Source organism: Trichomycterus rosablanca, chromosome 25 (genome assembly GCF_030014385.1).
Source record: "Trichomycterus rosablanca isolate fTriRos1 chromosome 25, fTriRos1.hap1, whole genome shotgun sequence".
Lineage (NCBI taxonomy): Eukaryota > Metazoa > Chordata > Actinopteri > Siluriformes > Trichomycteridae > Trichomycterus > Trichomycterus rosablanca.
In genome coordinates, this window is record NC_086012.1 from 15,962,525 (window position 1) to 15,976,110 (window position 13,586).

At 37.8% G+C, this 13,586-nt stretch overlaps 2 protein-coding genes across 3 annotated transcripts; both read left to right on the forward strand.

The window, feature by feature from the left end:
* The first annotated feature begins 1,651 nt into the window (after window positions 1-1,651).
* On the forward strand, window positions 1,652-2,735 carry si:ch73-52e5.2 (protein THEM6). Its single transcript, XM_062988024.1, has 2 exons — window positions 1,652-2,152; window positions 2,628-2,735. Exons 1-2 carry the CDS (start codon window positions 1,652-1,654, stop codon window positions 2,733-2,735), a joined length of 609 nt encoding a protein of 202 aa, XP_062844094.1.
* A 4,741-nt stretch (window positions 2,736-7,476) lies between these two features.
* Window positions 7,477-13,533, forward strand: ftr67 (finTRIM family, member 67). Of its 2 annotated transcripts, none has more exons than XM_062987695.1 (7): window positions 7,477-8,116; window positions 8,934-9,029; window positions 9,476-9,709; window positions 10,019-10,172; window positions 10,440-10,499; window positions 11,251-11,359; window positions 12,240-13,533. In XM_062987695.1, the coding sequence occupies exons 1-6, from the start codon at window positions 7,526-7,528 to the stop codon at window positions 11,313-11,315; spliced, it is 1,200 nt and encodes a 399-aa protein (XP_062843765.1). In that variant the 5' UTR covers window positions 7,477-7,525; the 3' UTR covers window positions 11,316-11,359; window positions 12,240-13,533. The 2 variants fall into 2 exon arrangements, with proteins under 2 accessions (XP_062843765.1, XP_062843764.1); XM_062987694.1 differs by having other exon boundaries at window positions 11,264-11,359.
* Window positions 13,534-13,586: the final 53 nt, after the last annotated feature.

Here is a 13,586-nt window from a genome sequence, read left to right on the forward strand (position 1 = left end):
GGGCAGGTAAACAGGTTCCCATCAGAAGGACCTTGGGGTAAACAATTTATATATAAATTGTATACACACATTTCCACAATAAACAATACTTCTCATAAGTATTAAAGACAGTAAATGCATTAAGGTTTTGTCATTATTTTGATAGTGAAGCAGCTTGTTCAGGATTTTTGCTGCAGAACGAGCAAACTGTTCCAGTGTAGGTGAGCACGCTGATCACGTGACCTACAGCCCATCAATTCCAGCCGCACCAGGAAGTGTTAGCTCAGCCGGTCTCTATTAGCGTGAGTATTATATTACCGAACGAGAGCAAATACTGGTGTTTAATTAACGGGTTTAGTCAAATAAATGGTTAAAATTGGAACGTTTAGCGGTATTGTCATGTGAACCGGTAGAGCTAAAATGAACGGACACCATATAGCATCTACATAGCTTTTATTTCCTCTGTAGATATGTGCATACCGGCAGAGATTAACATTACCCTCCTGACCACCCTCATTAGTATGTAAGAATAGTACGAATTATATGCAAACATACAGTCAGGAGTGCACTTAGATACTGTTTAGTTAGATAGTATTCAAGGTTTAGATGAACAGAACTGTGCGTTTTATCCTTGTAAACAAAGGTTAAATTTATAGGTAAATGTTTAAATTTGTTTAAATATTGCATACTGATATAGTTCATCTAGTTAAAATATATAATATATTTTATATAGGTAGTTGTAGCCTAGTGGTGAAGGCACTGGACTAGTAAGCAGAAGGTTGCCGGTTCAAACCCCACCACTGCCAGGTTACCACTGTTGGGCCCTTGAGCAAGGCCCTTAACCCTCAATTGTATTCTGTAAGTTGCTTTGGATAAAAGCGTCTGCTGTAAATATATTAATATTAGCCTATAAAACACACCTATATGAAAGGGGTTGTTGATAAAATGACCAGAGGTTGTATATCAATTTTAAATACCTTTAGTGATTGTATCCAAATGTTTTACTTCACCAGTCCATATCACTTCTTTTCCTAAATGCCTTTTTAAGATTCTGTTTTGCAGACCTCCGACAGTGACATTTATGATGAGCTTGCCCTTAAGGTTTTTAGTGAGGTCTTTTTCACACACCATAGCTTACATTCCCGTCTGGGGTGGCACGGTGGCTCGGTGGGTAGCACTGCCGCCTCACAGCAAGAAGGTCTTGGATTCGATCCCGTTCTCCCCGTGTCTGCGTGGGTTTTTTCTGGGAGCTCTGGTTTCTTCCCACAGTCCAAAAACATGCAAGTGAGGCAAACTGGAGATACAAAATCGTCCATGACTGTGTTTGACATTAAAACTTGTAACCTGATGAATCTTGTGTAACCAGTGTGTAAAACATGATGTTAAAATCCTAATAAATAAATACCCTTGGTGACTTCACCACTCCATATCAGTTCTTTTCCTAAATGCCTTATTAAGATGCTGTTTTGCAGACTTCAGACAGTGACATTTATGATGTGGTTGCCCTTGAGGTTTTTTGAGAGGTGTTTTTATACACCATAGCTGACATTCCCACCTGACAGTCTTAGATCCAAAAAAACAAGTTCTGTGTCCAAACCTTGGCCCTGTGTAAAGTTTATTATTATGTAAAATGTTGATTAAATGACTTCACTCCCTCTTTTATTCCAGAAGCATGCTGCTGTGGATTCTCTCCACCTTGCTGGTACTCTTTGGTACCTTAGATGTTTGGTACTTTATCAGAGGAGCGTGGGCCGTCCTGGGATCATTGTTTCAGGAACCGGTTCCTGACGTGCTGGCCGAACAAGTCATCGACTGCCGAGTGCTTCCTCACGACATCGATTACATGGGCCACATGAACAATTCCCGCTATCTTAGGGAATGTGACTTCGCCAGGCTCGCTTATTACACTCGCAACGGGCTTTTCCTGGCTGCTTTTAAACTCAGGACGAAGATGGTAGTTGGAGCATTGACGATTCGCTACAGACGATCGCTTGGACTGGGAGAGGCATTCGAGCTGCGCAGCCGGATTGTCACCTGGGATGAAAAATCCTTCTTCCTTGAACAACGTTTTGTGTCCAAGAAGGACGGATTCATCTCTGCTGTGGCACTTAGCAGGCAAAATATGATTTGTGGCAGCCCGGATCAAATAATACAGCATGCCTTCAAGAGAAAGGTAAACACAGGTCGTGTGGATAAGTGTCCACCAAGTGTCCACCATGCACAAAGTAGGTGTTTAGCCACGTAGATAACAGTTCAAACATGACTGAAAGAGAGGGCCATAAAATGTTATTTTAGGAGTTTGATGAAAAGGAGCTTCAATGGCCTGCACAGTCCCCTAATCTCAACCCCACTGAACACATTTGGGATAAATTGAAAAATCAATCATGAATTCAGGTATAGTTTACATCATCTTGAGTGTCCACCAGGAGGAAAACTTCTGCTCATAATGCTATTAAGAACGTGGCATCTGTATATACATTTATGCATCATGATATGTAGCTGTACATTAGTAAAGCTTGGCCCCAAGTACTTACATTTATCAGATCAAAGACAAAATATAAATAAATAAAATATAATGAATTTCATAGGGCTGTATTAATTCACTGGTTCTTACAGATTATTTACATTTATGTGTTTATCTGTTTTAGGTGGATTGCCCTGCCATACCAGAGGATCTTCAGCACTGGATCAACTACAACTCAGCTAGCAGTCAGGCACTGAGAGCAGAGAGTGGATTAGATGAGAAGACTAAATGATTAGACGTGGATCGTATTTTGTTCATCTAGACAATTTTTATTTATCTACACAAGTTTATTTATTCTTATTTCTAGGCTTAAAACATCTTTAAATAGGGTACCTGGTTTTGGACCATGCATCTAAAAAATAACAATACCTAATATTTTAAATATTATTGCACCCAAACCCTGGTATCCAGAAGCTTCCACACTCAAATCCTGTTGTGTTTTCCGGTACCAGTCGGCCTTCGTGTCATTCACATTTGCCGTCTTGACTCCAGTGGTTCTAAACCTTATCAGCTTGGCCACAACGGGCTAATTTATTCTTTTGCCATGCAAATCCAGTTACAAACATACAAATCCCACAAATGTGGATTAGTGGATTCACAATACAACCATTTATTCAGGTTGATTCACAAGTCATTGGTTCATAAATAAGCCCATTACAGAAATGCTATTTCTTTTAAATAAGGATATAATTCTTGGCACACAGACCTGAGCAAACAGCTCTAAGCTTTCAGAAGCATTCCAGTTTGTATACATTTCCCTTTTTTCCATTGTACTGTACTCTGTGGTACAGTACATTTTTAAATTTGTGATCCCACATTTAGTAGTTGTTTCATGTAAGTATCATCCCTCTCAGCCTGGGGACAAGCAGACTGAAGCGGGTCGTATGGATGGAGAGAGAAACAGTGCAGACTGTTTAATTATTGGTCAAATGATTAAAACTGTCTGCTTTTTCTCTCTGTGACACAGTTTAATTTGTTTTCCCAAGTGGGTTTACTAGCTGGGCGGCATGGAATTCTAAATGAAATCCATTAGTCTGTTTAGCAAATATCCAGATTTTTAGTATCTGGCTATTCAGATACTGGTCCAATACTGTTGCTCTCAGAGTAACTTAGTGACTCAAGATTTGTTCTGTAAACAACAAATGTGATGAGTGCTAAAACTGTAGCACCAACCAAAGAAGTTCCCTTATAAAGAAGACTACTGTTTTCTTCTATTATTTTTGAAGTGGCACACAGAAACCTACTGTGTCTATTAGGCTGCATTTACTGTTTTAATTTACTAAAAACAGACTATGGGCAGTTAAAATTCGAAGAGACAACTAATTAGCAACCCTACATCAAAAGTGAAAAAAGAAAAGAAATATGGTGATGCTGTGATCATATTCTATGCTGTTTTCACATGCACAAATACTACTACTACTACTAATAATAATAATAATGACGGTTCTACCTGTCATCACAGGTTTAAGAGCATAAAATACGGCAGTGTTGTGGATAGGAAAATGTTTGACGCCCGATCTGATATTCAGTGTTCCATGGATTGGTGCATCCTTACTTTACATTTACTACTTCACTATGAATTCCTCACATTATGAAGTTATTTTCTTATTTGGCAGCTGGAATGTTGTTTGTTAAAAAGGGAACATTACATTTGATTTGAAACTGTATTAGAATCGTATTGCATGTACTTGGTGCTTGGAGAATCTGAACAAACATAGAATATCATTATTCTGAACCTAAAAATAGCTTTATGACCAATGTGTAACGGCCGCTGTTATGTTCTAGGGTACAAAAATTAAGTTCTGTTAAAAATGAAATTGATTCTGATAACTGTTGGCACTAAGCAGCATTTATATGATGTTTATAGACTGTCTATAGAATGCTGTGTTAATTATTTTGCCTGTGGATTTATTTAAAGAATAGAGTGTTTATATTTTAAAAAGTATTTATATTTCAGACAATGCACTGAACTGCAGCGTGATAACAGGCATTTGCATGATGTATAATGTACATGAAAGGAAGACAAAGCTGTTTTAAAAATAAATGTGAATTAATGACAATGTTTTTTGGCAGTCAGTATTCTTAACACTACAAATAATTTTACGCTCTGTGACCATTCATGTTTCACCTTACATAATTTTTAAATACAGTTCACACTCACTACCCTCATTATAAGAAACACATCCTGTTAGCACTCACATGTGTACCGTTAGACTCTAGAATTTTATTTTTTCATTAATGTTGTTGGTTAAATCTTCCGCTAGTCTTTTTTTCTCTTTCTCTAGTTTCTTTTTTTCCTTTTTTGTTAGTCATTTTATTTCTTATTCTTTCTTTCTTTAATATATCCACCCCCTCCATTTTTAGATTTTTCCTCCTTTCACTTTCACTTTTGTTGCAGTTATTTTCAGTTTTTCATTTATCTTGTTTTACTTTCTGTTAGTTTATGTGTGTGTGTGTGTGTGTGTGTGTGTGTGTAAAAGAAAGTATAACAAGATAAAAGAACACAAAATAAGTAGAAAATAAAATATTAGGTAGGAAGTAGAAAGATAATATTTTCTACTTATTTTTGTTCTTTTATCTTGTTATACTTTCTTTTAGTTTATATATATATATAATATATATATATATATATTATATATATATATATATATATTATTATTATCATTATTATTCGTTTTATTTCTTATTCTTACTTTCTTTAATAAATCCACCCCCTCCATTTTTAGATTTTTTCTCCTTTCACTTTCTCTTCTGTTGTACTTATTTTTCCTTTTATCTTGTTATACTTTCTTTTAGTTTATATATATATGGGTCATTCTATAATTTGGGGTACATTCCATGTCCAATGATAATAATTATATTTATTCTAACTATTTTCTTTAAAAATGTCATATTTCACCTATTAATGGAAAACATGTTGTAATATCACAAAAACATTATGTGCATCCTATGCTTCATTTAACTTGAAATTTGTCATGATGTTCCTAAATGAACAGTTTTTGCTGTGTCTGTTTTTTAAGTTGAGGGTGCCTTGGTTTTAAAATAATGAATAAAATCATTAAGGGCAACAACATCTATTTTTTTTTTTTTTTTTTTTAAAGTTTAAATACCAAAGAAAAATAATATTTTTTAAATTGAGTTTCTCTTTTAAATAATTTAAATATCTTTATTTATTAATGTCCGCAAAAGTTCTGTCAACTATGTTACTAACAGAACTCCACTCAGCAACTCAAAAATGGTTTGTTCTAAAACTATGTGACCAGCATTACATGATATCATTTTTCTCTGTGGAGGGTATATTGAACAAACTGTGGTGAATGTCCTCTTATTTTTTAAAATATTTTATCTATAATAGAACATTGTCAATGAGTATATTAATTGACCGTCAACTATGTTACATACATTGTTATGGTTACAATTTTTTTTATAATTTTAATTCAAACGTATGTTCAAATTAGACATTATTCTGTTCAAGAAATGACATGTGGTCAGCCAGGCAAGGTCTACCACTGAAGTTATGGGTCAAAATAGGGAAATTGTCAACTATGTTACCTGTCAACTAAGTTACCTAGTAGTCTACATCTACTGTCCCTTTAAAATAAAAATAAAAAAAATTAATGTTTAAGCTTTGCAAATAGTGGATATGTTATACTAAAGAATATATTAACTTGAACCACTGATTGTTTTATTGAGAGAGAACATTGTTTTTGTACTTTTTTGGTGATGTGAAATGTACCCCAAATTATAGAATGACCCATATATATATATATATACTGTATATATACACGTGTGTGTGTGTGTGTGTATGTATATATTTTATACATATAGTATATACTATTTTTCATTGCCTCCTTTTGTTGCCTGATTTGTGTCATATTTCTTTTTATGAGATACATTTGTTTAGTAGACGATTTATTTAGTTTTTAATTTATTTTATTACTTTATTTAGTTTTTATTTCTACTGTAATGTAACTTAAATTTTCATTTCATGCTGTAACGCAGGGGTGGGGAACCTCCGGCCCGCGGGCCGTATACGGCCCCCCGCTCAATCAAATGTGGCCCGCCATATATTTCCTACATGTTATTGTTTTTAATTTACTCATTTATTAATCATCATAATCATCTGTTCCGCATAATCCGTTTCAGTGTCGCGTAGCAACAAGGTAAACAAAGCCGCCCAGGCGTCTCTGTCTCCGCAATTAATGATGACGCGTATATCAAATTAACCAATGAGCTGCGACAACCGTGACTGTAGGTTCGTCCAGTTAGCTGCGTCTTTCTGGTTTAAGTTTGTAAAAATGTCGAAGCGCAGGAAAGTTGATGATGAATGTCGCGTCTTTCAAGAAAAAAGGACAACGGATTTCTTTTTTGTAGAAGTGAAAGGAAAACCAGTATGTTTAATTTGTGGAGAATCTCTCGCTGTTCTAAAGAAAAATAATATTGAAAGACATCATACCACCAAACACGCAAAGTATAGCACTCTGCAGGGATCGGAACGAGCGGAGAAAATAAAGGTGCTCAAACATAATTTGATTGCAAATGATTCCTTATTGATTCCTTCACAGGTGAGTTATGTGGTGAGTTCACTACCGTCACATTGAAATGATGATAAGGCAAGTCTGAGATCAAATATAAGCACTACATGCCATCAGCATAATTTATAAAGCCTGTATTATTTGGCTGTGTGTTGCATCATTGTAGTATGTGGCCCGTGACCAGATATGTAATTATTAATCTGGCCCTCGGTGGATAAAAGGTTCCCCACCCCTGCTGTAACGTCTCTATGACTGAAACCTAATCCTATTCACTACGTAAAGCCCTAGTTAGGGAAGCTCTTTTATAGTCTTATTAACGTGTACGAGTATGCAGGCTGAAGGGAGCACGAAGTTTTTTTGAAACACGACCACCGTTCAGCCGTTGTTTCCCGGCAGAGACCCCTCCCTCTGTCACATGACAGCTGGGGTTCATAAACAAAGCTCTTATTTTCCGGCCCTGGTTTTACTCGGTGTGTTTGTGTCAGACATGGCGCACGCTGGCGTGTTTTTAGAACAGGACCAGTTTAACTGCTCCATCTGTCTGGATGTGTTGAAGGATCCCGTCACGGTACCGTGTGGACACAGCTACTGTAAAGCGTGTATTACAGGCTACTGGGATCAGGATGATTATTTGGGGGTGTATGGATGCCCGCAGTGCCGGCAGAGCTTCGCCCCCAGGCCGGTGCTGGGCAGGAACACCATGCTGGCGGATGTGATAGATAAACTGAGGAAAAGCGCTCTGAATTCTGCGCCCACCGAGCCCAGCCAGGCCGCGCCGGGGGACGTCGAGTGCGACGTGTGCACTGGAACCAAAAACAAAGCGCTCAGGTCGTGTCTGGTGTGTTTGGCGTCGTACTGTGAGACTCACCTGCAGCCGCACTACGAGTCTCTGGCCTTCCAGAAACACCGCCTGACCAACCCGACCTCCAGGCTGCAGCAGAACCTGTGTTCCAGCCATGACAGGCTGCTGGAGCTCTTCTGCAGGACCGAGCAGCGCTGCATCTGCTACCTGTGTTTAACCGACGAGCACAAGGGGCATGATACAGTACTGGCTGCTACTGAGATGGCCGAGAAAAAGGTGATCAGGTTCTGCTCTTTATAGTCTGGGTTCAAAACCTAGTAGGATAAAGTTACAAAGACACTTTTAAGGGACACCCTGTAGGGCCAAAGATGTGTAAACATTAACATGGCGTTAAACAAAAATTAGGAGTATGTCTGTGGGAATTTGTGCCCTTTAGGTCACAAGAGCGTTTAAGGGACACACTGTAGGGCCGAAAGTGTGTGGACGTTAACATGGCGTTAAACGAAACTTAGGAGTATGTCTGTGGGAACTTGTGCCCTTTAAGTCTTGTGCCCTTTATTTCTGATATCAGATAATAATTCAGAATGCTTCTAATACTGTAGAGTTGAGGTCAGCCCTCTTTGCTATCTGGTGGGAGTTCCTCAATCCCAATCTTGCCACACCATGTCTTTATGTCTTCACAAAGTTGAAAACAAATAGTTTATTGAATATAATTGATTTTGTACACGTTTACAACTGGTGTGGTTAAAACATGTGATGTCTACATACTTTTGGCTGTATGTTGTGGGATTTCAATGATTCAACACGAGGCCCTGCGGGTGTCTGGGACCTGTACAACGTACACTACCATGCTATTACAATGGTAATGTCATTGCAGTGCTGAAATAGTCCACACCTAAAATAATATCTACTATGTCTATCTATTACGTAGAGCAATAGATGGGCTACAGTCAGTAATTGTCTTCCTACAAAGTGCACCTATATGGCCAATAAATGTACCTAGAAAATAGATGAACCGTATAAATTGTTTGGATGGTGTTTTTCAACAATATAACAAATGTATAAATATGCTGTTTTTGACTTTGGTTTACAGGAAGCCCTGGCGGAGACGCAGAGGAAATCCCAGCAGAGGATTCAGGAGAAAGAAAAAAATTTACAAGAGCTAAAACAGTCGGTTCAGTCTCTCACCGTGAGTACAACATCTAGTGTTTCTGAAACCGATCGTCTGATTATACACATCTATCAAAGAATTCTCTAAATCTTTTAATAATGTTATGTACTGTCAATGGTATGATCCCTAAATTACTTGAAACTGTGTATTGAGAGGTTTTTTTTTCTTAAACTGTTGGATGTTTTGTGTGGCACACGTCAAACCATCGCAGCTCCTAAATGACTGAGACTTTTATTAATGCTTCCTTTATGCACAGTCATAGTAGCATCACCAAAAGTTTAAAACAAGTGTTTTTGAACAGTCCACAGAATTCCCAGTCTCAAATTTTTCTGAATATGTTGCAGGCATCAAATTAAAGTAGGGTATATTCCATAAAAACAAAGTAAGAAATTGAATTAAACATCTCAGACTTTACATAATTGGAACTGGGTTTAAGTAACTCCTCTGCCCCTCTTGTCTTCCAGCTCTCGACTCAGGCAGCTCTGGAGGAGAGCGAGCGGATCTTCACCGAGCTGGTCTGTTGTATAGAGCGGCGGCGTGCCGAGGTGAAGGAGCTGATTCGGAATCAGGAGAGGGCGGCATCCAGCCAGGCCGAGGAGCTTCTGCGCCAGCTTGAGCAGGAGATCTCGGAGCTGAAGAAACGAGACGCTGAGATAAACCAGCTGGCCCAAACAGATGACCAGATCTCATTCCTTCAGGTACTACAGCTCAATCCAGGGGGTGTCGATGATTTTTTGTGACAGTCTGGGTGCTGACAATAAAATAAAAGTTTCGTCCATCCTTTTCCCTCAGACGTTAGCCAATCATGTCAGTGCAGATGCTTGACTGGCCAGTAGCACAGCTGAGATTTAGACCCTGGATCTCAACAGTAGTGGGCTAGCGTACTATCCTCTCCATATAGATGCCTGACCGACAGGCTACTAAGACAAGATCATTTCTAATCCACAGCATCTACTACATGTACTACATGTATTTATATGTTTTTATTTGGCACTGTTCTTGTTTAGAGCTACATGTCGTCGTGCGAGCTGCCCGTATGTGTGGACGTTCCCAGCATTACCCCGGAGCCTGGTTTTAGCTGTGTGATGAGTGCACTGTCTGAATTCCAATCCCTGCTAGAGGACGTCTGCCAGGGTGGATTTGTAAATATCTCAGAGAAAGGTAAGTCACACAGATTTACATCAGAATAAACTAAACAGCATCATTATTCATAGCAAATCTGAGCAAACTGACCAGATCAGACAGAAATAAATAGTACAGGATGTGCTGTGGAGGTGAATTATTTTTAACTTTTGATTGGTCCCATATGAGGGGACGATTCTGGTGCCTAATTCGGCAAGCTGTTTATAGCTAGAATTTACGATTTGTAATGGGTGTCTGTGATGTAAACACTGTTGAATATTTAAATCTTATTTTCTCTGCACACAGTGAGTGAAGTTATAATCGTTCAGAATAATAAAGCAAATGCTGATGCAGAACCCGAAACAGGTGAGAACACAAGTACATTTATCATACGCTTTATTAATGATTATATTCTTTTGCTGAGACATTTATTTAATATCAGACATCTGAGTGCCAGTAAACGTTCACTGTTGGTCTAACACAGGGTAAGCAGGGTATCTCTGCAGAACAAAGACGGAACACGGTCTCCCAGTGCTAAATTCATCACAACTGCATGACTTAGTTTGTATAAACGTTTAAGCTCAGCATTAATGTGTGAGTGAGGATTTGTGAGTAAATCCATTGCAGTGTTTATACGACATATTTGTATATACTCACTCAAGCGTTGATTCTGTTTGACCAATCAACGGCCTGCACGGTTTCTCACCCGAACCATAGGCCCAATTTGGTACGCTTGGTCCCTGCTCAAGAGGGATAAACAGATTTAGCATGGGTATATGTATGTCAGTGGTGCTGTTATGATCGCGCCCAGCGTTTCCCAGTGCAACTGGAACTGGTTAATGAAAACGAAGTTGACTATGTGAATTATTTGACAAACAACACCATGTATATGCGTTAAAATGTGATTTGTTCATTAAATATTTTATTTGTTTTTTTCCCATTTTCTGACAACAACAGTTTGCATGAGGGCTGCATTTGCAGCATTCACAAATCCTTTGGGTTAGGTGTTAAATGTATGGGCTTTTTCACTCTGTATCAGTAACCAGATTAGTAAAATATGACAAATGACATGACATAAGACTTAAATTTGTCCACATGTAATTTTAAAAAACAATAGTTTTATTCCGTAGCTGTACCGGCACCTCCCATCTTCCAAGGTTTTGTTGTTCAAAGCCCATTTGAAGCTGCAGCACCCACATTCGGTGGTTTCACGATGTCATCATTCGGTAAGTGTGACCCTGGTTCTGTGGTTATTTACACTGGTGATGTGGAAAAGTAGCGGTCGTGTTCTTCTCACTACCCTCCCAAGAATTTATACCAGCAATCTACACTGAGGCTAGAAACGTCTGCAGTTCTTTCTGGAATCGTTGTCATTTTGTAAAGGCGCTGTTACTGAGACCCTGGTAGAATTTTATCAGGCCGACACTCCTGGGTAGATTTACCACTGTTAAAAAAAAAGAAAAATCAAGGTAACTTGTAGGCCTGGCTGTTATAATTTTACTTTATCTCAGCTTTTCTGAAATTTTCTTGGATTGTGGATCTTATACTACACAGGCTGAGTTTGTTCACGCCCTTAAGTGTCCTTATTTCCACCCACCTTTAAGTCAAAATGTTCGAACAGATTCTCCAGACTTTTAAGTCTGTCAAAATAAAAGTCTTGTGTTCAATAAACGAACCAAAGACCCTGCATGATTCCCTGTACATTGTTTTACTCCGAGTCATTTGACATGATCTTTTACTTCAGTGGTGCAGTAGGTAGCGCTGTTGCTTCACAGGATGAGGGACGTGGGTTCCTTTCTGTGTGAAGTTTGCATGTTCTCCCTGTGTCTTCATGGGTTTTCTTCAGATACTCCAGTTTCCCCCAAAGACATGCATTTAGGTCAATTGCAGCTAACAAAACTGCCCTAAGTGTGTGTGTGTGTGTGTGTGTGTGTGTGTGCCCTGTGATGGACTGATGATTTCCTGCCCTTTGCCCAATGATTCAGAGCCACTTTGACCCTGACCAGGACAAAAGCAGTAGAAAACAGACAATAAATGAATGAATGTTTTACTTTTTTAGGTTTTATGAGTGATTGCTTCTTTAATTTCTCTCTTCACTTTCTTCAGGTTGCAGATCTGGTTCCAGACTGAAACTACATCAGCGTAGAAGACGGAGGTAGCCTCACCGCCCGCCACATCGACTGATCCTTATTCAGTTTTATTTACTTTGTACTATACAAGCATTTTTGAGTGTTTTTTTTTATTTTAACAATAAGATATAAAGCTTATTTAACCCAGACGTGCTGCCACTGGCAGTTGTAAAAAAGAACTAAACATGGCAGCGAGTTTTATTTTTCTTTATATGTGAGAATTTCCAGGATCCCTGCAGAATTATTATTATTATTATTATTACTGAAGTATTATTATTATTATAGTGTGTTGTATAAAACGGTGTATTTACTCTTCTGTATAGTATTGATGACTGCAGCTGAAAGTTTTATGAATTATTTTGCACTTTGTGTTGATGTGTGTAAAAATATCTGCTGTAAAGCGGTTTTACAAAAGCAGTGCAGCATTGAGTCGTCATGTTGAACTGAAACATGGTTCATCTCGATTAAAAAGAAATTAGTGAAATAATCAGTAAGGTTTTATTTAAAAAAAAAGTGAAGCTATTTCAGGAATAAAAAAAATGACAAGGTTTTAACATTACACATTTTTTTTTTTTTTTTTTTTTTTAATTTTATTGTTGATTTTTTTTTTTTTTTAATTCATTTTCTTTACTTTATCTGTAATTATTTACATTTATTTACTTACATGCTTATTTACTTATCTATATACTTACTACTTACTCATATACACTTTTTGTCTGTTTTTCCTTTTAGATAAATTCATTTATTTTACTTTTTTATTAATCATTTGTATTATTCATTTAGTCAATGAATCATTTTTGTGACCTTTATTCTTTATTTTTCTTTAGTTAGCTTATATATTTAATTTAATTGTTTAGTGCATCTGTGTGGCACAGGACCCAGGGTGATATTGACCAGGATAAAGAGGCTTCTACAAATGAAGATTTCTTTAAAAAGAAATGTCCTTTTTTATTTTTTATGTTTTTTGTTTATTTTACGGGGCAGCACAGTGGCACAGTGGGTAATGCTGTTGCCTCACAGCAAGAAGGTCCTGGCTTTGATTCCTTGGCTGGGCAGCAAGGGCCCTTTCTGTGTGGGGTTTGCATGTTCTCCCTGTGTCTGTGTGGGTTTCCTTTCACAGACCAAAGACATGCGGTCAGGTCAAATGTGTGTGTGTCCTGGGATGGACTGGCATAGACTTTCTTTTACTGTTTTTTTTTTTGGGGTGTTTTGTTCTGCCTTGTTATTTTTCCATTACCCTCACCTGATTAAAATGCTCTCTTCACCCTTCATACCTGGTTAAACTGACTTTGGCTTTCATTAAATAAAAACAGCTGTTGAATTA

What these genes read in the sequence shown, in the direction of transcription:
- si:ch73-52e5.2 (XM_062988024.1), top strand. Translation starts at nt 1,652, where the DNA reads ATGCTGCTGTGGATTCTCTCCACCTTGCTGGTACTCTTTGGTACCTTA. An exon ending in AGCATGCCTTCAAGAGAAAG is followed by an intron (nt 2,153 to 2,627) that starts GTAAACACAGGT and finishes TATCTGTTTTAG; the next exon opens with GTGGATTGCCCTGCCATACC.
- ftr67 (XM_062987694.1), top strand. Translation starts at nt 7,526, where the DNA reads ATGGCGCACGCTGGCGTGTTTTTAGAACAGGACCAGTTTAACTGCTCC. An exon ending in CTGAGATGGCCGAGAAAAAG is followed by an intron (nt 8,117 to 8,933) that starts GTGATCAGGTTC and finishes TTTGGTTTACAG; the next exon opens with GAAGCCCTGGCGGAGACGCA. An exon ending in ACCAGATCTCATTCCTTCAG is followed by an intron (nt 9,710 to 10,018) that starts GTACTACAGCTC and finishes GTTCTTGTTTAG; the next exon opens with AGCTACATGTCGTCGTGCGA.